Source organism: Aulonocara sp. 'chitande type north' Nkhata Bay, linkage group LG3, assembly GCF_057382095.1.
Source record: "Aulonocara sp. 'chitande type north' Nkhata Bay isolate Kocher_YH1m ecotype deep benthic linkage group LG3, A_spYH_male_GT1.1, whole genome shotgun sequence".
NCBI lineage: Eukaryota > Metazoa > Chordata > Actinopteri > Cichliformes > Cichlidae > Aulonocara > Aulonocara sp. 'chitande type north' Nkhata Bay.
This window is the reverse complement of record NC_141346.1, coordinates 5,785,967-5,810,896: the sequence shown is the minus strand read 5'-3', so window position 1 is coordinate 5,810,896 and position 24,930 is coordinate 5,785,967. Positions and strand designations below refer to the sequence as shown.

The 24,930-nt window shown below is 43.7% G+C and overlaps 3 protein-coding genes across 6 annotated transcripts in view; 2 read left to right on the top strand and 1 right to left on the bottom strand.

The window, feature by feature from the left end:
• Positions 1–24,930, top strand: part of LOC147333651 (uncharacterized) — a 157,108-nt gene that overhangs the window by 117,733 nt on the left and 14,445 nt on the right. The gene's annotated exons all lie outside the window — the stretch shown is intronic.
• LOC147333652 (NACHT, LRR and PYD domains-containing protein 3-like) overlaps positions 1–24,930 on the top strand; it is a 131,052-nt gene that overhangs the window by 95,635 nt on the left and 10,487 nt on the right. For both annotated transcript variants that reach the window (XM_086268315.1, XM_086268308.1), the window contains exons 4-11: positions 9,989–10,129; positions 12,896–12,974; positions 13,137–13,341; positions 13,519–15,316; positions 21,308–21,481; positions 21,682–21,855; positions 22,109–22,282; positions 23,069–23,242. In XM_086268315.1, the coding sequence (XP_086124441.1) occupies positions 9,989–10,129; positions 12,896–12,974; positions 13,137–13,341; positions 13,519–15,316; positions 21,308–21,481; positions 21,682–21,855; positions 22,109–22,282; positions 23,069–23,242 (2,919 nt within the window). The remainder of the gene's footprint in view (positions 1–9,988; positions 10,130–12,895; positions 12,975–13,136; positions 13,342–13,518; positions 15,317–21,307; positions 21,482–21,681; positions 21,856–22,108; positions 22,283–23,068; positions 23,243–24,930) is intronic.
• On the bottom strand, positions 4,622–9,064 carry LOC147333653 (uncharacterized). The gene is made up of 3 exons (XM_086287722.1): positions 9,060–9,064; positions 7,558–7,867; positions 4,622–4,981 (listed from the first exon to the last, which is right to left on the bottom strand). Exons 1-3 carry the CDS (start codon positions 9,062–9,064, stop codon positions 4,622–4,624), a joined length of 675 nt encoding a protein of 224 aa, XP_086143848.1.

Below are 24,930 nucleotides of genomic sequence, written 5' to 3'. Positions count from 1 at the left end.
TCATCAGGTGTTTGCCAGGTTTCAGTTAAGCAGAAAAAGTCAAACTTACAGTCAGATAGGAGGTCTTGGATGAGAGGTCCCTTACTTGTCAATGAACGAATGTTTAGAAGACCGAAGTTGAGTGGAGTATCTTCTTTTTTGCTAATCGCGTGGGCGCCCTGGGCAGGTGGGCTAGAGATCGATGGTTGACAGCCCGATCAGGGTTCCTGCGAGGGCGGCGAGTAGCAGACCAGAACGATTTAATTCCATTGGAGTTATGGAAAATCCTGCGGGACCCGCGATGGATGTATCTCCGGCGAGGCTGGAAAGTGATGCCCGGGTGGTAGTGGAGCTCCGCCGGCGGAGGGAGCAACAGCTGCCCGCGAAGGCGCAGGAGCTCAGCGGCTGTATAGCGGAGCAGTCCAGCTGTAGGATGGTAGACGAGCGTCAGGAGAATCCAGAATAGTGCCGACCAGCTCAGGAACATCTTGACCCACATCTTCGATTATGTGGAGGAAAATGAGCCGAGCCGGAAAATAACAGATGTTGAGGACAAGCGTTGCAAATCAATCCCTGGCAGAGATCGATCTGGTCCTGAGTGTGAATGTCCCTGTTCATTCAAATCTGAATCCAAGTAATCTAAATAATTGAAAAATGTACCAGTGAGTAGCGGCAGCCAGGCGCGGCAGCCAGGCGCGGCAGCCAGGCGCGGCAGCCAGGCGCACCAGCGTTCACTCAAGCCGGAAGCCAGTCTAGAGGTGAGCTGTTAATAACATGAACTCTTTTATTTAACTGCTTGATGTTGTTGGAAATAAACTGCAGTGAGCACTGAGAAGTGTTGTTCATCATGCATAGCAGAAAATGTGTCCTCTAAGGCCTGGACCAGGAGTGAAGTGTTGAGCTACATATTCTCCTTAAATTGCTGTCTGTCTGAGTCATGTATAAAAAATGATGTTGGCTTTATAGATCATATCTGTAATGCGATAACGGTATTTAAATTTGCAGTAATGGTTAACAAAGAAGTCTGCAATCGGTTTTATCACAGTAAATGTATATACACAGCTAACTAATCATCTGCAGAGGAATGGCTTATTTGAAGAGTTTCAGTCAGGTTTCAGAGCTCATCATAGCACAGAAACAGTTTAGTGTAGGTTACAAATGACTGGTCGCAGCAGATGGCCGCCCCTCCCTGAGCCTGGTTCTGCCAGAGGTTTCTTCCTGTTAAAAGGGAGTTTTTCCTTCCCACTGTCGCCAAAGTGCTTGCTCATAGGAGGTCATATGATTGTTGGGTTTTTCTCTGTATCTATGAAGCGCCTTGAGGCGACTTTTGTTGTGATTTAGCGCTATATAAATAAAATTTAATTAAATTGAATCTTCCTATGGCCTCTGACAGTGGACTTATCTCTGTGCTTTTCCTTCTAGATCTCAGTGCAGCGTAGGGCTGCACGATTAATCGTTAGAAAATCGCGATCTCGATTCATACTTATGTGCGATCTCATTTCCAAATGACAACGATTTAAAAAAAAAAAAAAAAAAAGACGACGATTGTACCGCATTTTTATCCGGGACGTAATCTGCATGAAAACAAGCACTCACTCTTCCTGCTCAACAAATGACAAGGGCGGAGCCTTATACCACGTGATACAGAAGCTGTGCCGTGTGATGCTAAAATTAGCAGGGAAAAAACAACGGAGAGCACGTCAGGGATGATGAGAAAGTGACAGGAGAAAATCCGTCCCGGTCAACCACCCAAACATCAATAACGGGAACCTTATACAGCGCTTCCCTATACAACTCCCGCAGGCACAAAGAAATTAGAGGCTATCACTTATCACCTGACCAAAGATATGGCTCCCATCAACACTGTGCAAAACGAGGGATTTAGGAAAATGATCAACACCCTAGACAAACGCTACACAGTGCCGTCCCGCAACTATTTTTCTATTGTTGCACTACCTGCTCTATACACGCAGTGTCGAGCAACAGTGGAGACAGAATTTCAAGCAGTACAACATTTTGCGGCAACGACAAAACGTGAGACATTTGTTGTTTTTATGTTTATTTATTGTTTTTATGTTCAGTTTCAACTGTTACGAAGTTGATCTGCAGTTAATAAGTGCAATAAATATTTATACTGGAAAAGAAAATCGTGAGAGAATCGTGATCTCAATTCTAAGCCAAAAAAATCGTGATTCTCATTTTATGCAAAATCGTGCAGCCCTAGTGCAGCGTTTGATACTGTTGACCATAATATTCTATTAGCGCAATTAGAGCATGCTTTAGCTATTACAGGTACTGTGCTGCAGTGGTTTGTATCATATCTATCTAATAGACTCCAATTTGTGCATGTAAATGGAGAGTCCTCTTCACACACTAAGGTCAGTTATGGTGTTCCACAGGGTTCAGTGCTAGGACCAATTCTGTTTACATTATACATGCTTCCCCTAGGCAGTATCATTAGAAGACATAGTATACATTTTCACTGCTATTTAGATGACACCCAGCTCTATCTATCCATGAAGCCAGATAACACACACCAATTAGTTAAACTGCAGGAATGTCTTAAAGACATAAAGACCTGGATGGCCGCTAACTTTCTGCTTCTTCATTCAGATAAAACTGAGGTTATTGTACTCGGCCCTGAAAATCTTAGAAATATGGTATCTAACCAGATTCTTACTCTGGATGGCATTACCTTGGCCTCCAGTAACGCTGTGAGGAACCTTGGAGTCATTTTTGACCAGGACATGTCCTTCAACGCACATATTAAACAAATATGTAAGACTGCTTTCTTCCATATGCGCAACATCTCTAAAATTAGAAATATCCTGTCTCAGAGTGATGCTCAAAAACTAGTTCATGCATTTATTACTTCCAGGCTGGACGGCTGTAATTCATTATTATCAGGATGTCCTAAAAACTCGCTGAAAAGCCTTCAGTTAATCCAAAACGCTGCAGCAAGAGTCCTGACAGGGACTAGAAGGAGAGAGCAGATTTCTCCTGTTTTGGCTTCCCTTCATTGGCTTCCTGTTAAATCCAGAATTCAAAATCCTGCTCCTCACATATAAGGTCTTAAATAATCAGGCCCCATCTTATCTCAATGACCTTGTAGTACCATATCACCCTATTAGAGCACTTCGCTCTCGCTCTGCAGGCCTACTTGTTGTTCCTAGAGTATTTAAAAGTAGAATGGGAGGCAGAGCCTTCAGTTTTCAGGCCCCTCTTCATGGAATGTCACATCTCTGGTGGGGAAGGAGCCTGAGTTGGTGCGTTAGGCTGAGAGGTACCAGCTAGATATAGTCGGGCTTACCTCAACGCATGGCTTGGGCTCTGGAACCAGTCTCCTGGAGAGGGGCTGGACTCTGTCTCAGTCTGGAGTTGCCTCTGGTGAGAGGCGGCGGGCTGGGGTGGGTATTCTAATATTCCCTCAGCTCGCTGCCTATACGTTGGGGTTGTTCCCGGTGGATGAGAGGGTTTGTTCGCTGCGCCTTTGGGTTGGGGAACGGGTCCTGACTGCCATCTGCGCTTATGCGCCCAGCGGCAGCTCTGAGTATCCAGCCTTTTTCGAGTCCCTGGGTGGGGTGCTGGAAGGTGCTCCGCCTAGAGACTCTGTTGTCCTACTGGGAGACTTCAATGCTCACGTGGGTAATGACAGCGAGACCTGGCGGGGCGTGATTGGGAGGAACGGCCTCCTTGATCTGAATCCGAGTGGTGTTTTGTTATTGGACTTTTGTGCAAATCACAGATCGATTTTGTAATCGTATCACCAGACATGCGACCATATGTTCTGGACACTCAGGTAAAGAGAGGGGCTGAGCTGTCAACTGATCACCACCTGGTGGTGAGTTGGATCAGGTGGCCGGGGAGGACGCTGGACAGACCCGGCGCGCCTAAACGTGTAGTGAGGGTGTGCTGGGAACGCCTAGCTGATAGGTACCGACAGGCCAAACGGGATGCAGCTCGGGCAGTGGCTGAAGCCAAAACTCAGGTGTGGGAGGCCATGGAAAAAGACTTTCGGACTGCCTCGAAGAGATTCTGGCAAACAGTCAGGCGACTCAGGAGTGGAAAGCAGTGCTCTACCTGTACTGTGCATAGTCAGAGCCTGTACTGTGCAGAGCCACCAAGGAGTTGGTGTGGATGAGGTCCGCCCCGAGTTCCTGAAGGCTCTGGATGTTGTAGGGCTGTCTTGGCTTTCACGCCTCTGCAATGTTGCGTGGAGATTGTACTCGGCCCTGAAAATCTTAGAAATATGGTATCTAACCAGATTCTTACTCTGGATGGCATTACCTTGGCCTCCAGTAACACTGTGAGGAACCTTGGAGTCATTTTTGACCAGGACATGTCCTTCAATGCAGCTATGTAAGACTGCTTTCTTCCATTTGCGCAACATCTCTAAAATTAGAAATATCCTGTCTCAGAGTGATGCTGAAAAACTAGTTCATGCATTTATTACTTCCAGGCTGGACGACTGTAATTCATTATTATCAGGAAGTCCTAAAAACTCACTGAAAAGCCTTCAGTTAATCCAAAATGCTGCAGCAAGAGTACTGACGTACTGCGTTCAAAGATGGCTCCAGTGATGGATGCTCCGACCCAACTTTTCAATTTTTTGCTGGTTTTTGTTTCTTTGATTAATTAAGTTTCATTGCAAAACTACAGAGTCCGACATTGTTTTGGCAAAGTTACACACCCATCCCATATTGATTTTAGTTAGCTCCAATTGACTTAACCGGGTGTCATTACTGCCGACGTGAATTATGATTTTACTGAATTTATGTTTACTCTTAGCCAGCAGTTTTACATTTCCCACAATGTCACCTGCTCTGGCCCCTGGAAGACAATTGACTATTGTTGCTTGTGTCTCAAGCTTAACATGTCTAAGAACAGAATTGGCAATTACCAGAGTTTGACCCCTGGCAGGTGTGTCGCTGAGTAGGGAAAAACGGTGAGACACATGAACAGGTTGGTGGTGTACCTGCGGCTTCTGTTTAAGACTATGCTTCTCTAGCCGCTAAAACTGGTGGATCCAAATCTTCACCACAAAGTCCGTTCACATACAGGAAGAAGGGGAGTGAGTGGGTCAGTGCTCAGGGCGCAGAGACTAAATCGGCCTTAAACACACCATTTATTTCCATGGAAAAAGGTAAAACCAGAATTAAAAATACAATTTTAAAATACCCCAATACAATAAAAAGAACGTTCTCAATACGCTAAAACACCTGCCGGTAGAAATAATTATACACTCTCCAAACTAATATCGTATTTTCACGACCATAAGATGCACCGTACTAAAAGGCGCAGTCTCAGTTATGTGTGACATTACTGTATTTAACTCACACATAAGGCGCACCTGATTGTAGGGCGCGGGTTTTATATACAATCTACGCCCACACTTCCCCCTTTAACGTTCTCATGGTGTCCTCTACTACGTCCGCCTTACAACAACAACACACACAAAAAATAGAGCGGGAGCAAAACTGAGTTTGGTATTCACATTTATTTTACCGGTAATCGTCAACAATCAAACCCATCGAAGTCCTCATCCACTGTTTCTGAATTGAACAGCTGCACTAAATCTCCATCAAATATGCCAGGTTCACTTTCTTCTCTGTCAGAGTCACTTTCTTTGCTGTGCGGCTCCTCGGAAATGATGCCGGCTTTTGCGAAAGCTCGAACAATAGTGGCAGCAGACATGTTAGCCCAAGCATCTACAATCCATTCGCAAATTGTGGCGTAACTCGCCCCTTGCTGCCTTCCACTCTTAGTGAAACTGTGGTCCCCATCGGTCATCCATCACTCCCACGCCGCTCGCAGCCTTACTTTGAACGGGCGGTTCACACCGATGTCCAGCGGTTGGAGTTCCTTTGTCAGGCCTCCCGGAATGACAGCAAGCTCACAGTTAATTTGTTTCACTTGTTTTTTCACATCGACTGTGAGATGATCTGTGACTATATGCGTGCCCAACAGCGATGGTGATGCGTGAAAAAAAAAACACCTGGTCTCCTTACATGCACCTCCCTCAGCCACTCTTTCATCATTTCCTCATCCATCCAGCCATTTTCATTTGCCTTAATGATGATTCCTGTTGGAAACTTCTCTTTAGGCAAAGTCTTTCTCTTAAAAATCATCATAGGCGGCAGTTTCTGTCCATTAGCATGGCAGCCAAGCACAACAGTAAAAGAAAACTTTTCGTGCCCTGTTGTGCAGATCGCTACCGTGCTGGTCCCCTTCTTCTCCACAGTGTGACTCACCGGGATGTCGAAAGTGAGCGGCACCTTGTCCATGTTAGTGATGTGTAACTGGGCTGGATGTGTTTGTCGGCAATGTGTTTGCTGCAGTAGGAGCGGAAGATGGCCAGCTTGTCATTATAATCCGCTGGAAGTTGCTGCGCTACCGTAGTCCTGGTCCGGATGGAAAAATGGCACCGTTTCATGAAACGAAAGCACCAAGACGGACCTCCTTTGAAATGTTCAATTTTCATTTCTTCTGCTAGCGTTACTGCTTTTAGTCGAATGGTGACCGTCGAAACGCTTCTCCCACTCGTTCTTTGCTCGATGATCCACTGCTCGAGTCTTTCCTCCAACTCGGGCCACCTTGCCTTATGTCCGCGGAAACTCAGCTGCATGTTCTTGACCTGTCGGAGCTCGTTTTCCAGCTTCCTCCACTTGCGAACCATCGATTCATTAATCTTAAATTCTCTCGCGGTTGCTCGATTTCCATGTTCCTCCGCGTTGCTGATGGTCTTCAGTTTAAACTGCGCTTCATAAGCGTGTCTCTTTGCCATTTTCAGGGTTGTTAAAACAACGATGTTCTGCATAACGCACATACCTGTTCTTTTATATACAATCAACGCCCACACTTCTCCCTTTAGCGTTCTCATGGTGTTCTCTACTACGTCCGCCTTACAACAACAACACACACAGGGCACACTGCACTATAGGGCGCGCCGTACATTTTGAAGAAAATCTAAGACTTTTATGTGTGCCTTATAGTCGTGAAAATACGGTACTACAATGTTTCCCACATGCTAAAATCCCCCCCACAATATTCCGTAATACCAGAGTGCAGCCACACTCAGCCAAATGTTCCTTATCTGGAAGAAACAGGAGAGGAATTCCTCTTCCGGGATGGAAATCACGCCAGCCAGAAGACCAAGGAGGAGGCTCCTGCCACAGACCTGTCTCCTCCTGACGGCGCGTCACCACACATTCCAGCCACACTCCACACCTGAACACGGCCTCGGGACTGGATCGCCAGATTCCGCTGGTCGGTCCGTCACCAAATGACTCGTGGCACCAAACAATCAAGCAGCACTTTCTCGTGCGTCTCATCCCCCTGTCTCTGCGCTCACCATCCCCTTTAACACGTCAGTTTGGGAATGCCCCCACCTCCACAGGTGCCTACTATTGTTTGCCTTGTCCACAGTGGATTAAAAGAATATTGTGTGACAACACTAAAACATACAATATAAATATCATAATAAAACCATGCAAATAAAATCAATACTCTATGTACCAATACACAGTATGATCCAAAACAACATAAAACATAAAAACACAAATTTCCACTGTGTGACACTGTCCTCCTCACCGTCACCCAGCCATCCTGTTTGCCTGGCTGCTCAGGACAGTCTGCTAGGGGAGAGCTAGTGGGACCTACACCACCTTCGGCTGCACCAGCTACAGGGGCCTGGCTAGCTATGGGTTTTTCAAGTATGCGAAGCAGAGTCTCCAATTCAGTGATCCTGGCCTCCAGACTAGCAAATGGGCTACATTTGTTACAAGTATCATTACTTCTAAAGGAGGCCAAGGAGTAACTAAATATCTGATAGAATGAGCAGGAAAGTGCAGGTGAAGAGGCAATGCTAGCGAGTTGGCTATGAGCTAAGCTAAGCTAGGCACATTGAGTGAATACTTTGGATATGAATTAGTGAGTTCAAAGAGTGCACTTCAGATGAAGCACGTGAAGACACTTCACCCGTTGCCTACTGGTGGTGGTCAGAGGGCCCGGTGGTGCCAGTGTCCGGCAGCCTCGTCAGTGCGCCCCAGGGTGGCTGTGGCTAGAATGTAGCTGCCATCACCAGTGTGTGAATGTGTGTGTGAATGGGTGGATGACTGGATGTGTAAAGCGCTTTGGGGTCCTTAGGGACTAGTAAAGCGCTATATAAATACAGGCCATTTACCATTCAAGATTATACGACAAAATAACAAGTTATCTAAAAGTTTTAAATTAAACTGCTATACAGATAAATACACAAAAACACCACCGTGTGTTGGAACTCTACCACAGAAAAAGTGAACACCAAGTGACAGTACCACCCAAAGAAGAAGCCAAGAGATACAAGCATATGCAGAGATTAACACATAATACAGAATGAAGGTGAATGGTGGTGTGAGAGGAAAGCTCTGTGCAGTTTTCAGTGTTAGAAGCTCTGTATGAATATGTGTGATAAATGTTTGACACAGTCAGACTGTAAAGAAAGCTGTTGTGTTATTATTTTTGGAGGCAGCAAGAAAGATCAGTCTCACAACTTTATCATTAAGAGAATCTGGTTATAAAATATTTCATGAGATCTTTTTTTCCCCTTTCAGCTGCAGTCCTGATGGTATTTAATTGTCTGAGAACAAGTCACAGACATCATGTGTAAACATCCGGTGATCCTAAATTGGCTGAGTGGCCACAAAAGAGCTTTGACATCGTTTCACACTGAGGTTGGAGTTTACAGTGAGCTGACTGCATCATACCAATAGCTGCTCCTAATATTCTGTCCATATCTTAGTTTATGTCTTTTGCTATTGGAAGGTCTTAAATTTCAGAGTCAGCAGATGTGGATCATGTGACCTGGTTTCTAGGTTATATGACAGGTCAGAGTAGAGCTGGGCGATATATCGAGTTTTTAAAACATATCGATATATTTTTATACGAGATATAAGATGTGACAATATCCTTTATATCGATATAGTCTATGTTACGTTATAATTATAGTTGTGGAGCCGCAAGTTTGCCTCTCTTTCATCCACTTTTGTCTCTATGCAACGTTACTCCGCCTCGCCTTCACTGAAGACAACTCCCCCTCCTACCTCATCGCTTCACGTGCAGGCAGCGACAAGACGGACACGGCAAATCTCCGTTAACGAGTTACTGCGCATCGCCCCATGCGTGGGGCTGGACGGCGTCAACGTGCTAACGAGCTAAACATGCTAACGAGCTAACCGCGCTAACGAGCTAACAGCGCTAACCCTAAAATCCTTTCATTCTCTCAAAAGTTGATAGCGCGCCTTATGTATGAATTCTGGTTGTGCTTGGTGGCCGCGAACCGATTTTATGTGGTACACGGCGTTCAGCAATCTGTCAAAAATGTTTGAGTACGACTTTGGTAAGCTACGGAGCTGCACCGCTTGATAGATTGTCGGCGCATTACGGCTACCGAGGAGCTTCGCGGAGTGATACGTACTGTGCATCAACGTAATATTACCGTATTGTGTGTGTATAAGGACCATAAATGGCACCTGTAAGAGACCTGGTTATGAAGCGGATTTCAAACTCCAGGCTATCAGTCACACAGTACAAGTTGGGAACAGAGCAGCTGTAAAATCTGTCTGTCTTTGTTATTACGCTCAGCGTCTTTTAGTTTACATTTTGACTGCACAATTGTGAGCTCTTTGTTTAGCACAAAAACAACCTTGTTTTCTTTTATTTATGGAGCATTATTATTTAATGAATGCTCATAATTTAATTTTGAGTAATTTTTCATGTACATCTGTGCTGTATGTTAATAAAAGTGCCTGTGTGACATCTGGGACACAGCTTTGACTAAGAACTCTTTTTGTTCTTACTTTATGGCTTAAAAAAAATATCGAGATATATATCTTATATCGCCATCCAGCTAAAAAATATCGAGATATGAATTTTGGGTCATATCGCCCAGCCCTAGGTCAGAGGTCAGCGACTGTAATTCAGTTACTTCTGTTAATGTGAACTCACTGAGTGTTTGTGGTTTACCTCTCAGACTGACTGAAGTCCACAAGAAGATAATGATGGAGGGAGAGGAGGACAGAGCAGAGTCTGCAGGATCCAGCTGTACGTCTGTGAGGAGTGACCGGTCCAAAGATAGCAATCCAAATTTCAGTGGTGAACCTGGAGCAACGAGGTCAGAGAGCTGTGATGACTCCTTTACATGTTTGTGTTTTCCTGGATAAATATGACCTGAAAGATCCTCAGATTTTTACAAAGATTCATTAAAAAGAAAACGATGAAAGAGAAAAGATCAAAACGTTCGACTTGGTCATTTGCTGTTTGAGGACAGTGATGCTCATATCTGTGGGGAAAGTGTGACCTGAGTGGGTTCATGTTTGTCTTTAAAGAACAGAGCTGCTCTGATTCTCTTTGTGTCTGATCTGTTAAACAGTCTGAGAGGTCACACAGAGACCCAGCAGCTAAAGCCTGGATCATACTGGCTGCTGTTAATGAGACTCCATCAGGACAACACTGAACAACAGTGGTGTTCATAGCAGCGCTGCAAGGATAAAGTTCTGCACTCCAAAAACACTGCCTACAGCTAAATGTCATGTGGCTAAGTCACGTGACAAGAGATTAGAATTAAATGAAAAGAAAGAAAAACACTATTATTATTTATTCTTTCTTTGAAACATGGTCACCATAGAGCTTTGGCCTGTTTTGATGTTTCTGGGTCAGAAAGCCTCACCATCATTAATGGACCGATGAATTCACAGTTACACCAACAATTCAAAACAGCTGTATGTGGACTGATTCTCAGGAGAAAGTGAAACAGTGACACAAAAGAAACAAGTCATTCTCCCAAAGGACATCGAAGAATCATAATAATAACATGTTTTAGAAGCACCAAACAAACTCTAACTCTAACCCTAATACAGCAGAAATTTTGTAGAAGTTCCTGAAGTGAAAATTCACCAACACCCAGAGCTGAAGCTGCTCTGTGTGAAGGACTGAGCTCAGATTCACTCAATGATGTAGGATTGATCAGCAGTTACACAAGTTTAGAGCTGGGAGAGGGAGGCCTCGATTCCTGAAAGACTCCATTACAAAATAAAGTTTGTTAATATTGCCACAGATATAAAGTTAATCTATTATTACTGACAAGGAACATGCATTCAAAAGTTTTTTTTCTTATGTTGGGTGAAGAAAAATGTTTAGTTTAGGTTTTCTATATTTTTCAAATGTTTTATTTAATATATTGGTGGTTTAGTAAATTTGTTAGTAACTTCTAGGGCAGGGGTCAGCAACCTTTAACACCCAAAGAGCCACTTGGACCCGGTTTCCACACAAAAGAAAACACTGGGAGCCGCAAATACTTTTTGAAATCTAAAATGAAGAAAACACTGTATATATTGTTTTTTACCTTTATGCTTTGTGTGAACAACTAAAGTAAGTAAGTAAAGTTTATTTATTAAGCGCTTTTCACAGACAGGCAGTCACAAAGTGCTGTACTTAAATATTAAAATAAACAATACAATCAATAGACATTATACACAATCTAAAAGATCAAATGTAAATAATGTAAAGAACATAAAATACGTAGATCAACAAAAGGCTTGTTTGAACAGAAAAGTTTTTAACTGCTTTTTAAAAGAATCCACAGAGCAACTAAGGTGTGCTGCTTATGAAATCCATGAAGTGCTACAGAGAAAATTACATTTTATTTATATAATTAACACATTTTGAACTCGTAAAGAAATATAACAAAAGGAAAGACACCCAGCTGAACTAAATTGATCCATGTAGCAAACAAGAACTGTTGTGATCCGCCACCCTTTTCAGGTCAAGGCTCCAAAAGCCTTGACCTAAATTTTTAAAAAGAATAATTGGAAAAAATGCACTATGCCACTAAAAAAAAATAGATATTTGCAAAATTCTGCCTAAATATATATTTTACCTGGTTAATGTGTTTGACGGGGCGTGGTCTGCAGTGCCGCTGGGAGTCGGACGCACCTGAGCGACACCCGCAATCACGCCTCGCCGCCTTAAAGTCTGTGCTCTCTCTGCTGTTGTGTTGTCGGGCTGTGAGCTGAGAAGCTACAGCCGGCCGTGTGCGTACAGCAACCGTGTGTGAAAAGCGGTCAATAAAGAGATGCTGAAAAGCGCGTCCATGCAAACATCGTCGGGTCTGCCGTGATATGTTTACAATGAGACTTCTGGTCCCGAACCTCATCTTCTGGTCCTGTCTGCAAATCGGGGCTTTCATCTTTACGCAGGACCGTGAGCTGTCATCTGTGGGGTGTGAGCGGTGTTTGTTTTTAACATAGTTCACGGTGGAGAACAGCTGCCGACATAATGTGGATCTGAAGATCCATAATTGGCCTGCCTGGGGTTGAAAGTCTCGATAAATGCACGGCGTCTCGGCGGGTACACCGGCTTCCGCGAGTGTGACGCTTATTTTGAGCGATGAAAAAATAATAAGATATAATTTTATTTTTATATTTCAAAAACACAATAATCTTCCAATTTAGAAGTACAAGTTTTTTTAAAAAAAAAAGAACTAAACACAAATAAAATGCACTTAAGCTAAATACTTCTAATTTATTTTCCCAAATCACCCGAAGCCGCAAAATAAAGATTAAAGAGCCGCGGGTTGCTGACCCCTGTTCTAGGGCGTAGCGTGGACTATATGTTTATCAGTAGAAAACTGGATTAAATACACTCCCCTGGTAGTTGCTCTGTCTTTGTGTACATGAATGGTGAGCAAACTGTAAAAGACTACATGGATTTAAGGAGAGACTTAAGTTGAAAAGAAAGAAACTAAACGTATCTTCATCTGAATACAGTTTGTCAAGCTCTAAACTCTAAGTTTCTGCAGGTTTTTGAACACTGGTCCTTACCAGAAAACTCCTGGATCTTTATCCTGTGCTTGAACTAATTCTTCATGATTCCTCCACAGAGTGGACCAGCGGAGCTCAGAGGTTCACAGTGGTCAGTCTGCCCAGCAGCATCAAACACACATGGACTCCATATTTATGGTCTGTACATGTACAACAACTACTTTTACATCTATTCTGTTCACAGTCATCTCCATGCTGCTCTTTGTAGACCAGTGGATTGTCAGTGTGCCCAATATGGATCTGATGTTTGGCTCCATGATTTCAGTCTGATTGGCTCATTCATAATGTATTCTGTTCCAGCTGCTGGAGAACAACATCATCACTTTTGTGAAGAACGAGCTGAAGAAGATCCAGAAGGTTCTGAGTCCAGATTACCCAGAATGGTTACAGAGTCAGACAGAGGATGATGAGCAGAGGAAGAACAACAGAGAGGCATTTGAGAAGATCACACTTAACTTCCTGAGGAGAATGAAGCAGGAGGAGCTGGCTGACCATCTGCAGAGTAGTAAGAGCATTTCTGCAAAGATTTGAGCTGCTGGATAAAGGGAACAATTATGCTAATGTCTCAAGAGATGGACCAACATGTAGTCAATAATTGCTTAGCAGAACTGGAATTGTCACAAACATTTTTGTTAAACATGAACTGATTTGTTGATGTTCTATTTTTATTATTGTTATTTAGAACTTTCTGCTGCCGTTTGTCATCGTACCCTTAAATCTGCACTAAAGAAGAAGTTCCAGTGTGTGTTTGAGGGGATCGCTAAAGCAGGAAACCCAACCCTCCTGAATCAGATCTACACAGAGCTCTACATCACAGAGGGAGGGACTGCAGAGGTCAATGATGAACATGAGGTCAGACAGATTGAAACAGCATCCAGGAAACCAGACAGACCAGAAACAACAATCAGACAAGAGGACATCTTTAAAGCCTCACCTGGAAGAGATGAACCAATCAGAACAGTGCTGACAAAGGGAGTGGCTGGCATTGGGAAAACAGTCTTAACACAGAAATACACCCTGGACTGGGCTGAAGACAAAGCCAACCAGCACATCCAGTTCATATTTCCATTCACTTTCAGAGAGCTGAATGTGCTGAAAGAGGAAAAGTTCAGCTTGGTGGGACTTGTTCATCGCTTCTTTACTGAAACCAAAGAAGCAGGAATCTGCAGCTTTGAAGACTTCCAGGTTGTGTTCATCTTTGATGGTCTGGATGAGTGTCGACTTCCTCTGGACTTCCACAAAACTATAATCGTAACTGACCCTAGAAAGTCCACCTCAGTGGATGTGCTGCTGATAAACCTCATCAGGGGGAAACTGCTTCCCTCTGCTCGCCTCTGGATAACCACACGACCTGCAGCAGCCAATCAGATCCCATCTGAATGTGTTGAGATGGTGACAGAGATCAGAGGATTTACTGACCCACAGAAGGAGCAGTACTTCAGGAAGAGGTTCAGAGATGAGGATCAGGCCAGCAGGATCATCTCCCACATCAAGACATCACGGAGCCTCCACATCATGTGCCACATCCCAGTCTTCTGCTGGATCACTGCTACAGTTCTGGAGGATGTTCTGAAAACCAGAGAGAGAGGAGAGCTGCCCAAGACTCTGACTGAGATGTACATCCACTTCCTGGTGGTTCAGGCCAAAGTGAGGACGGTCAAGTATGATGGAGGAGCTGAGACAGATCCACACTGGAGTCCAGAGAGCAGGAAGATGATGGAGTCTCTGGGAAAACTGGCTTTTGATCAGCTGCAGAAAGGAAACCTGATCTTCTATGAATCAGACCTGACAGAGTGTGGCATCGATATCAGAGCAGCCTCAGTGTACTCAGGAGTGTTCACACAGATCTTTAAAGAGGAGAGAGGACTGTACCAGGACAAGGTGTTCTGCTTCATCCATCTGAGTGTTCAGGAGTTTCTGGCTGCTCTTCATGTCCATCTGACCTTCATCAACTCTGGAGTCAATCTGCTTAAACAACAACAAATGATTTCCCAGAAGTCTGAAAAAGGAGAATCTGCAGAGACACACTTCTACCAGAGTGCTGTGAACAAGGCCTTGCAGAGTCCAAATGGACACCTGGACTTGTTCCTCCGCTTCCTCCTGGGTCTTTCACTGCAGACCAATCATACTCTCCTACGAGGTCTGCTGACACAGACAGGAAGTAGCTCACAGACCAATCAGGAAACAGTCCAGTACATCAAAAAGAAGCTCAATGAGAATCTGTCCGCAGAGAAAAGCATCAATCTGTTCCACTGTCTGAATGAACTGAATGATCGTTCTCTAGTGGAGGATATCCAACAGTCCCTGAGATCAGGAAATCTCTCCACAGATAAACTGTCTCCTGCTCAGTGGTCAGCTCTGGTCTTCATCTTACTGTCATCAGAAAAAGATGTGGATGTGTTTGACCTGAAGAAATACTCTGCTTCAGAGGAGGCTCTTCTGAGGCTGCTGCCAGTGGTCAAAGCCTCCAAGAAGGCTCTGTAAGTAAATATGTGATCATAGTTTTATGCAAATTTTTTTTGATTGTGCTTGTGAACAGACCGGGACCCATACATTTTTCAGGTTGCTGGTTTTATTGACATCCACATTGTTTTGGTTTGACACCAATGTTGTCCATGCCTGATCAGCTTTCCATGATGTCATTCTCCACCACCCTTGGGGGCGTCTCCCATTTTGACCTCTTTGACCTTGGGACTTCGAGGCCATATTCGACACAGATGTTTCTGTATACTATGCCGGCCAATTGGTTATGACATTGTGTGTGTATGTATGTATGTATGAATGTATGAATGTATGAATGAATGAGAACTGGGCGATAGAACGATAACGATATGTATCGCGATATAACTTTTTCTCGATAGAAAAATGTAACTATCGCGATAGACCTCGCCGCTCTTGTCCTCTTAAAAAAAAAAAGAAAAAAAAGAACTGCCAATCCAAATTACGTAGCGCAGAGCCGAACCAATCACAGCCGCAGCGTCACGTCACGTGACTTGTTACGTACAGCACAAGTGCCAAGCCGCACATGTGTATTTGTTTGGGAAGCAGCCGGCCACCATGGAGGAAATGAGTGTGCGGACTAGAAAAATCAACCGAGCGTGACCGAAGAGAAAACAGATGATGGTTCCAATGCCGGAGAGATTGTCGAACAGAAGAGCCATAGAAGTTCCGTAGTTTGAAGGTATTTCGGCTATTTCAAGTCTGACAAAAAACAGAGTAGCGTGCACTGTAAATTGTGCCGAAAGCAAGTCTGGAAATACAATAAACTGGTGCATGCGCTACGTCCACACGTACCCGTTATTTTTGAAAACGCAGATTTTTCTATGCGTTTGCACCTTTCGTCCACACGTAAACGGTGTTTTTGGTCACTGAAAACGGAGATTTTTGAAAACTCCGTTTTTGCATTTACGTGTGGACTAGAAAAACGGAGAAAACGCAGTGTCAAAGGTGTGCGCATTTTTTGACGTCACACTGTGCGCAACGTTATTGTTTTGGTGAAATGAATTTCTACAATACTGTTAATTCTACTCTCTGCAGTGTTTAAATGCTTACATATACACACACACACACAGTTACTGTCCGTCCACACATATGACTCGGTTCTGCTTCTATGCCCCAGCTTTGTTTACTTTTTCCCACCGAGGCTTCTAGACTTCTGATTGGCCAACATTTCTGCACAGTTAGGAATCTAGCGCCACCTGCTGCTTTGGCATGTTCATAGCAGCGTTTTCCTTCATTGCTCCCTTTATGTGTGGACGGGATTATTTTTTAAAACGAAAACGGAAAATCTCCGTTTTCAAAAATACCCGTGTACGTGTGGACGTAGCCTCAGTCTCTGACTGGAAGCGCTAATTCGTCATTCAGCTTTTGTCAGACTAAAGTAACTGTTAAAACTGTTTGAAAAGCTAAGCTATACAACAAGGAGAGATTGAGAATTTCCTTTTAGTTGTTTGTATGTATGTATGTATGTATATATATATATATATCCATAGGTCCGTCATCCTATTCAGGATGATATAGAGATCAAAGTAGCACGGAGGGAGGTTAGCCAACTAACGGAGTTGCAGAAAGGTGCGACAAAGAAGGTGCATAAGAAATACAGCAAGCTGTCCATACCTGAGGCCTTGGAAACTGCCAAGCAAAGACTCACAGCCTTGGCCAGCCGCTTGAGGAGGTACACCAGAGAGACAGAAGGCAGGAGAATAAACCAGCTGTTCTCCACAGAACCAGCAAAGGTGTACTCTCAGTGGCAAGGGAACAATAATAATAATAATAAGAGAACAGCACCACCAAGGCTGGAGACGGAGCAATACTGGAAGAGCATATGGGAGAAGGACGCAACCCACAACGGCAATGCTCAGTGGCTAGTGGATCTGAGGGCAGACCACAGCGACCTCCCTGAACAGGGTCCAGTAACCATCACAGTGGCAGATAGAAAGGGTCTCCAGTATGAAGAGTTGGACAGCACCAGGGCCCGACATGGTTCACGCCTACTGGCTAAAGAAGCTGACTGCACTCCACGAGCGTCTGGCAGCACAAATGAACCAGCTGCTAGTTAACGAGAGACACCCGGAATGGCTAACCGAAGGTCGGACGGTCCTGATCCCCAAGGACCCCAAGAAGGGACCGGTCCCCTCCAACTACCGACCAATAACCTGCCTCAGTACTACATGGAAGCTCCTGTCAGGCATCATATCGGCTAAGATGAACAGGCACATGGGTCAATACATGAGCGGGACACAGAAAGGAATTGGCAAAAATACCAGAGGCGCAAAACACCAGCTACTGGTAGACAGAACAGTCAGCCGAGACTGCAAGACCAGACTGACCAACCTGTGCACTGCCTGGATTGATTACAAGAAGGCCTATGACTCAATGCCCCACAGCTGGATACTGGAATGCCTAGAATTGTACAAGATCAATGGGACCCTAAGAGCCTTCATCAGGAACTCAATGGGGATGTGGCGTACAACACTAGAGGCCAACTCCAAGCCCATAGCACAAGTCACCATCAAGTGCGGGATCTACCAAGGAGATGCTCTGTCCCCACTGCTGTTCTGCATAGGCCTGAACCCCCTCAGTGAGATCATTAACAAGACTGGCTACGGATACCGACTACAGAACGGAGCAGTTATCAGCCACCTCCTGTACATGGATGACATCAAGCTGTATGCCAAGAGTGAACGAGACATCGATTCACTGATCCACACTACCAGGCTATACAGCAATGACATTGGAATGTCGTTCGGACTGGAGAAGTGTAGTCGGATGGTAACAAAAAGAGGGAAGGTAGTCAGAACTGAGGGGATTGAACTACTAGAAGGCAACATTGCAGACATAGAGGACAGTTATAAGTACCTGGGGATCCCACAGGCAAATGGGAACCATGAAGAGGCCGCTAGAAAGGCTGCAACCACCAAGTACCTGCAGAGGGTCAGGCAAGTCCTGAGGAGTCAGCTGAATGGTAAGAACAAGATCCGGGCCATCAACACGTACGCCCTGCCCGTGATCAGGTACCCTGCTGGGGTAATAGGCTGGCCAAAGGAGGAGATAGAAGCCACTGACATAAAGACAAGAAAGCTCCTTACCATGCATGGAGGGTTTCACCCCAAGTCCAGCACCCTGAGGCTGTACGCTAAGTGGAAGGAAGGAAGGGGGCCGGGGACTGGTGAGTGTCAGCACCACAGTCCAGGATGAGACAACGAACATCCATGAATACATTGGGAAGATGGCCCCAACTGACCGAGTGCTCAGTGAATACCTCAGGCAGCAGAATCCCAAGAAAGAGGAGAGAGACGAGGAACCATTATGGAAGGACAGGCCCCTGCACAGTATGTACCACCGGCAGATAGAGGAGGTGGCTGATATCCAGAAATCCTACCAGTGGCTGGACAAAGCTGGACTGAAAGACAGCACAGAGGCACTAATCATGGCAGCACAAGAACAAGCTCTGAGTACAAGATCCATAGAGGCTGGGGTCTATCACACCAGGCAAGACCCCAGGTGCAGGCTGTGTAAAGATGCCCCAGAGACAATCCAGCACATAACAGCAGGGTGCAAGATGCTAGCAGGCAAGGCATACATGGAACGCCATAACCAGGTGGCCGGCATAGTGTACAGGAACATCTTTGCCGAGTATAACCTGGAAGTCCCGAGGTCAAAATGGGAGATGCCCCCAAGGGTGGTGGAGAATGACCGAGCTAAGATCCTGTGGGACTTCCAGATACAGACGGACAAAATGGTGGTGGCTAACATACGGACATAGTGGTGGTAGACAAACAGAAGAAGACGGCCGTAGTGATCGATGTAGCGCATAGGTGTCAAACTCTGGCCCGTGGGCCAAATTTGGCCCGCAGCCTAATTACATTTGGCCCACGAAACCATACCAAATTACTATTAGAGCTGGCCTACTGGTATTGTACAGCTAATATACAGTGGGGCAAAAAAGTATTTAGTCAGCCACCGATTGTGCAAGTTCCCCCTCCTAAAATGATGACAGAGGTCAGTAATTTGCACCAGAGGTACACTTCAACTGTGAGAGACAGAATGTGAAAAAAAAATCCATGAATCCACATGGTAGGATTTGTAAAGAATTTATTCGTAAATCAGGGTGGAAAATAAGTATTTGGTCAATAACAAAAATACAACTCAATACTTTGTAACATAACCTTTGTTGGCAATAACAGAGGTCAAACGTTTACTATAGGTCTTTACCAGGTTTGCACACACAGTAGCTGGCATTTTGGCCCATTCCTCCATGCAGATCTTCTCGAGAGCAGTGATGTTTTGGGGCTGTCGCCGAGCAACACGGACTTTCAACTCCCGCCACAGATTTTTTATGGGGTTGAGGTCTGGAGACTGGCTAGGCCACTCCAGGACTTTCAAATGCTTCTTACGGAGCCACTCCTTTGTTGCCCGGGCGGTGTGTTTTGGATCATTGTCATGTTGGAAGACCCAGCCTCGTTTCATCTTCACAGTTCTCACTGATGGAAGGTGGTTTTGGCTCAAAATCTCACGATACATGGCCCCATTCATTCTGTCCTTAACACGGATCAGTCGTCCTGTCCCCTTGGCAGAAAAACAGCCCCATAGCATGATGTTTCCACCCCCATGCTTCACAGTAGGTATGGTGTTCTTGGGATGCAACTCAGTATTCTTCTTCCTCCAAACACGACGAGTTGAGTTTATTCCAAAAAGTTCTACTTTGGTAACATCTGACCACATGACATTCTCCCAATCCTCTGCTGTATCATCCATGTGCTCTCTGGCAAACTTCAGACGGGCCTGGACATGCACTGGCTTCAGCAGCGGAACACGTCTGGCACTGCGGGATTTGATTCCCTGCCGTAGTGTGTTACTGATGGTGACCTTTGTTACTTTGGTCCCAGCTCTCTGCAGGTCATTCACCAGGTCCCCCCGTGTGGTTCTGGGATCTTTGCTCACCGTTCTCATGATCATTTTGACCCCACGGGATGAGATCTTGCGTGGAGCCCCAGATCGAGGGAGATTATCAGTGGTCTTGTATGTCTTCCATTTTCTGATGATTGCTCCCACAGTTGATTTTTTCACACCAAGCTGCTTGCCTATTGTAGATTCACTCTTCCCAGTCTGGTGCAGGTCTACAATACTTTTCCTGGTGTCCTTCGAAACTCTTTGGTCTTGGCCATGGCGGAGTTTGGAGTCTGACTGTTTGAGGCTGTGGACAGGTGTCTTTTATACAGATGATGAGTTCAAACAGGTGCCATTCATACAGGTAACGAGTGGGGGACAGAAAAGCTTCTTACAGAAGACGTTACAGGTCTGTGAGAGCCAGAGATTTTCCTTGTTTGAGGTGACCAAATACTTATTTTCCACCCTGATTTACGAATAAATTCTTTACAAATCCTACCATGTGAATTCATGGATTTTGTTTTCACATTCTGTCTCTCACAGTTGAAGTGTACCTCTGGTGCAAATTACTGACCTCTGTCATCATTTTAAGTGGGGGAACTTGCACAATCGGTGGCTGACTAAATACTTTTTTGCCCCACTGTATATATTGTTTAGTATTAAGCTTTGCTTGTTCCATATTCAGTTTTTCAGCAAAACGTTTTTGAGTCCATAAGAAAAGATTCATTCTTATATTTGGAGGAATAAATATATATTTCAATAACTATTAACTATTAACTATTAACGTTAGCCCGCGACTTTGTTCCAGTTTTGAATTTTGGCCCACTGTGTATTTGAGTTTGACACCCCTGATGTAGCGGTTCCGAATGACAGCAATATCAGGAAGAAGGAACACGAGAAGCTGGAGAAATGCCAAGGGCTCAGAGAAGAGGTTAGAATCGTGACCACCAGTCCTGTATATACCAGTTGCTCACTATTTTCCATTTAGAGGTATAATTATGATTTGAACATTGAATGTAAAATTCATATGAACATTAAAAGTGTTTATATTTAAACACATACTTTTTTTGTTTGGTTTTCAGACTGAATGGCTGTTTCCTCTCTAAGAGAAGCTGCGAATCTCTGTCCTTAGTTCTCAGCGCCCAGTCCTCTAATCTGAGAGAGCTGGATCTGAGTAACAACAATCTGCAGGATATGGGATTGAAGCTTCTGTGTGCTCCACTGCAGAATCCACATTGCATACTGGAAACTCTCAGGTTGGTAAATTTCAATTGTTGCTGTATCTTAGTATTTTTAACATTTCTTAGTCACTGTAAACTGCCACATTTCTGTGTATAAAATAAGACAAGAATTTCATTCAGTCCTGAAACATTAAAAATGCGGTACACTATAAAGCCAATGGTTTTTTTGGTGTGTTTTTTTTTTTTTTTTTGCATTTGTGTTCTTTATCTTTCAGGCTGAATATTTGTAATATCTCAGAGAAAAGCTGTGAAGTTCTGTCCTCAGTCCTCAGTTCCCAATTCTGTAATCTGAGAGAGCTTGATCTGAGTAACAACAATCTACAGGATTCAGGAGTCAAGCTTCTGGGTGCAGCAGTGCAAAATCCACATTGTACACTGGAATCACTCAGGTCAGATCAAAGGATATTTTATTTTTTATCCAATTACACATTTAACCAATTAAGCATTTTAGTTAATAAAGGTAAATTTCATTCGTTTGTCATTGTATCTTAGTATTTCTAATGTTTTTTAGTCAAAATAAACTGCCACATTTCTGTTTTTAAAATAATAAGGCAACAATTTCAGACAAATTCAACAATTTCAAAATCTATTAACTTCTTATATCACTATCAATATAATGTCTTTGTGTTCTTTATTTTTCAGGCTGAATTCCTCTAATCTCTCAGAGAAAAGCTGCAAAGCTCTGTCCTCAGTTCTCAGCTTCCAATCCTCTAATCTGAGACAGCTGTACCTGAGCGACAACAACCTGGAGGATTCAGGAGTGAAGCTTCTTTCTGCTGCACTGCAGAGTCCACACTGTACACTGGAATCACTGTGGTCAGAGTTATGTCTTTTTCACCCGACATTATCTAAAATCTGTTGGGGGGGTGGATTATTAGACTCACAATTGCAGTCTGTAAAGCTTTTCAAAACACTGAAAAGACTCTTGGAGTTCTTTTTTGACCAAATTATGGCCTTTAATGTGCATTTTAAAGATAAATATTGTTAAATTTTAAAACATCCCGGGTCATAATGGTGTTTAAAAACTCAACCATACACTTATTCCTTTTAGGCTCGTTTATTGTAATTCATTATTTTCAGGTTGTCAGATAAGCTCAGTTAGAAGCCCTCAGTTAATAACATATGCTGCACTGACAGTATTAAAAAGGAGCCACATAGAGAGAGCATATTTCTCCCATTTAGCTTCTCTCTTCATATGTCCTAATTTCTCATAGTTCCATATTATCCCAATGGCACACTTTACTGCTGTCTTACTTCAGCTATGACACCCCTCCCGGTGGAACCACGTTCTACTTTGGATTAAGGAGAAAGACATGTACTTTTAAGTTTAGATATCAGAATTTTGTTTTTTCTAAAAAGTATAGTGAGGGATGAGTTAACCCTCCCTCCTCCAGTTTTGGAGGTTTTCTTCTGGTAAAAGGGAGTCCTTCCTTCCAAGTGCTGCTCAAAGGCATCTGTGCGATTGTTTGGATGGATTTTCTTCTCCACTCTTCTACACCTTCTGCACATTCAGTAGATGACAGTCATTGTATCTGAGAAGGGAAAAACAAAGACAGACCTTCAGTGAAGTGTTTTCAGATGAATTGTTTTGTGTGTCTGCAGTCTTGCAGGCTGTCTGCTTACAGAGGAAGGCTGTACTTCTCTGGCCTCAGCTCTGAGCTCCAACCCCTCCCATCTGAGAGAGCTGGACCTGAGTTACAATCATCCAGGAGACTTAGGAATGAAGCTGCTCTTGGCTGGACTGAAGGATCCAGGCTGGAGACTGGACACTCTCAGGTATGGAGAGAATGTCTGATAGAGGAGGAAGAGCTGGAAACATTCCCTGTGCCCTTATCTCACCTCCTGTTTGTTTTATCCAGGTATGACATTGTTTTCCTTTCCTCAAAACCAGTGTTGAGCAAGTTACTTTGAAAAAGTAATTAGGTATAGTTACTAAGTACTTCTTCAAAAAAGTAACTGAGGTAGTAACAGAGTTACTACATCTAATATTCTGAAAGTAACTAATTACTAGGAAAAGTAACTATTATGTTACTTTAAAAAATGTTTAACTCTCTGGGGTCCAGGGTTTAATTGGCTGTTTTTGACTTTTGATTTTACCTCTGCATATACACCTTAAAAAAACCGTTAACCTTGTTGTGTTTGGTATAATTCTTTTCAGCACCATCTCACATGTCTGAATTTACAGTCATTCTTTCATTTTGACATACTGTATTAACACAAGTGATCTAAAATCAGACAATAAACGTAAAATCGGAGTAGAAAAAAAGTTATATTTTTAACAGTAACAACCACAAACATGTTTAATGATTCATTTTCATGATTTGAAATGCAATTCTAAATTGTAAATGTTAAAAACCTATACACAAGTTTTGCAAACAACAAAGTTATATTAAGCTATTTACCTAAAAATACAAAACAATACAATACAACTTTATTTATATAGCACATTTAAAAACCAACGGTATACCAAAGTGTTTCACCAGAAAACAGCAGGTTAAAACATTAACAATATAAGATCATTAACAAAGTACTGAATATGCTAACAGGTCAATGGCACTAATTACACAAGAATAAAAGTGAATATCAAATCAAACTTGCTAAAAACACACAGGTTTGAATTAGAAGAAGATATATAGAAAGAAATTCTTTTTATTTTGTATAAAATACAGGAGTTAACTAACCGGGAAAGAAAGTTTAAATAAGTGAGTTTTTAATCGTGATTTAAATGATTGGATGGAGTCAGATGCGTGAATAGCAATGGAAGGTTGTTCCAGGGTTAGGTGCAACCAGGGCAAATGCACGGTCGCCTCTGGTCTTAAGCTGAGATCTAGGCTGTACCAAGAGCAATTGGGCTGATGAGCTGAGGGCTCTCCCACGGGTGTATGGTCCAAGAAGTTCACCAAGATAGCTAGGTGCTGTATTATTTATAATTTTGAAGGACCTGTTCGAAAGATAAGATTTAAGCCAGTTAAGGACGTCACCGCTAATGCCAACTGTATGTTCTAACCTCGTTAGTAGAATATTATAGTCCACCATATCAAGGGCTGAGGACAAGTACAAGTACAACAAGTTCAACAAGTACAAGTACCTCGGGCTGTGGGTGGACAATAAACTGGACTGGTCATGCAACACAGAGCACCTGTATAAAAAAGCCCAAAGCCGACTGTACTTCCTCAGGAGGCTGAGGTCTTTTAACATCTGCAGGAAGCTCCTGAGGATGTTTTACCAGTCAGTGGTTGCTGGAGTACTTTTCTATGCTGTGCTGTGCTGGGGGAGCAGCACAGCAAAGAAGGACTCATCCAGGCTGGAGAAACTGATCAGGAAGGCTAGCTCTGTGGTCGGCATGAAGCTGGACACTCTGGTGACAGTGGCAGAGAAAAGGACATTAAAGAAACTGATGGACATTATGGACAATGCCAGGCATCCTCTGCAGACGGCCATTAACAACCAGAAGAGTCTGTTCA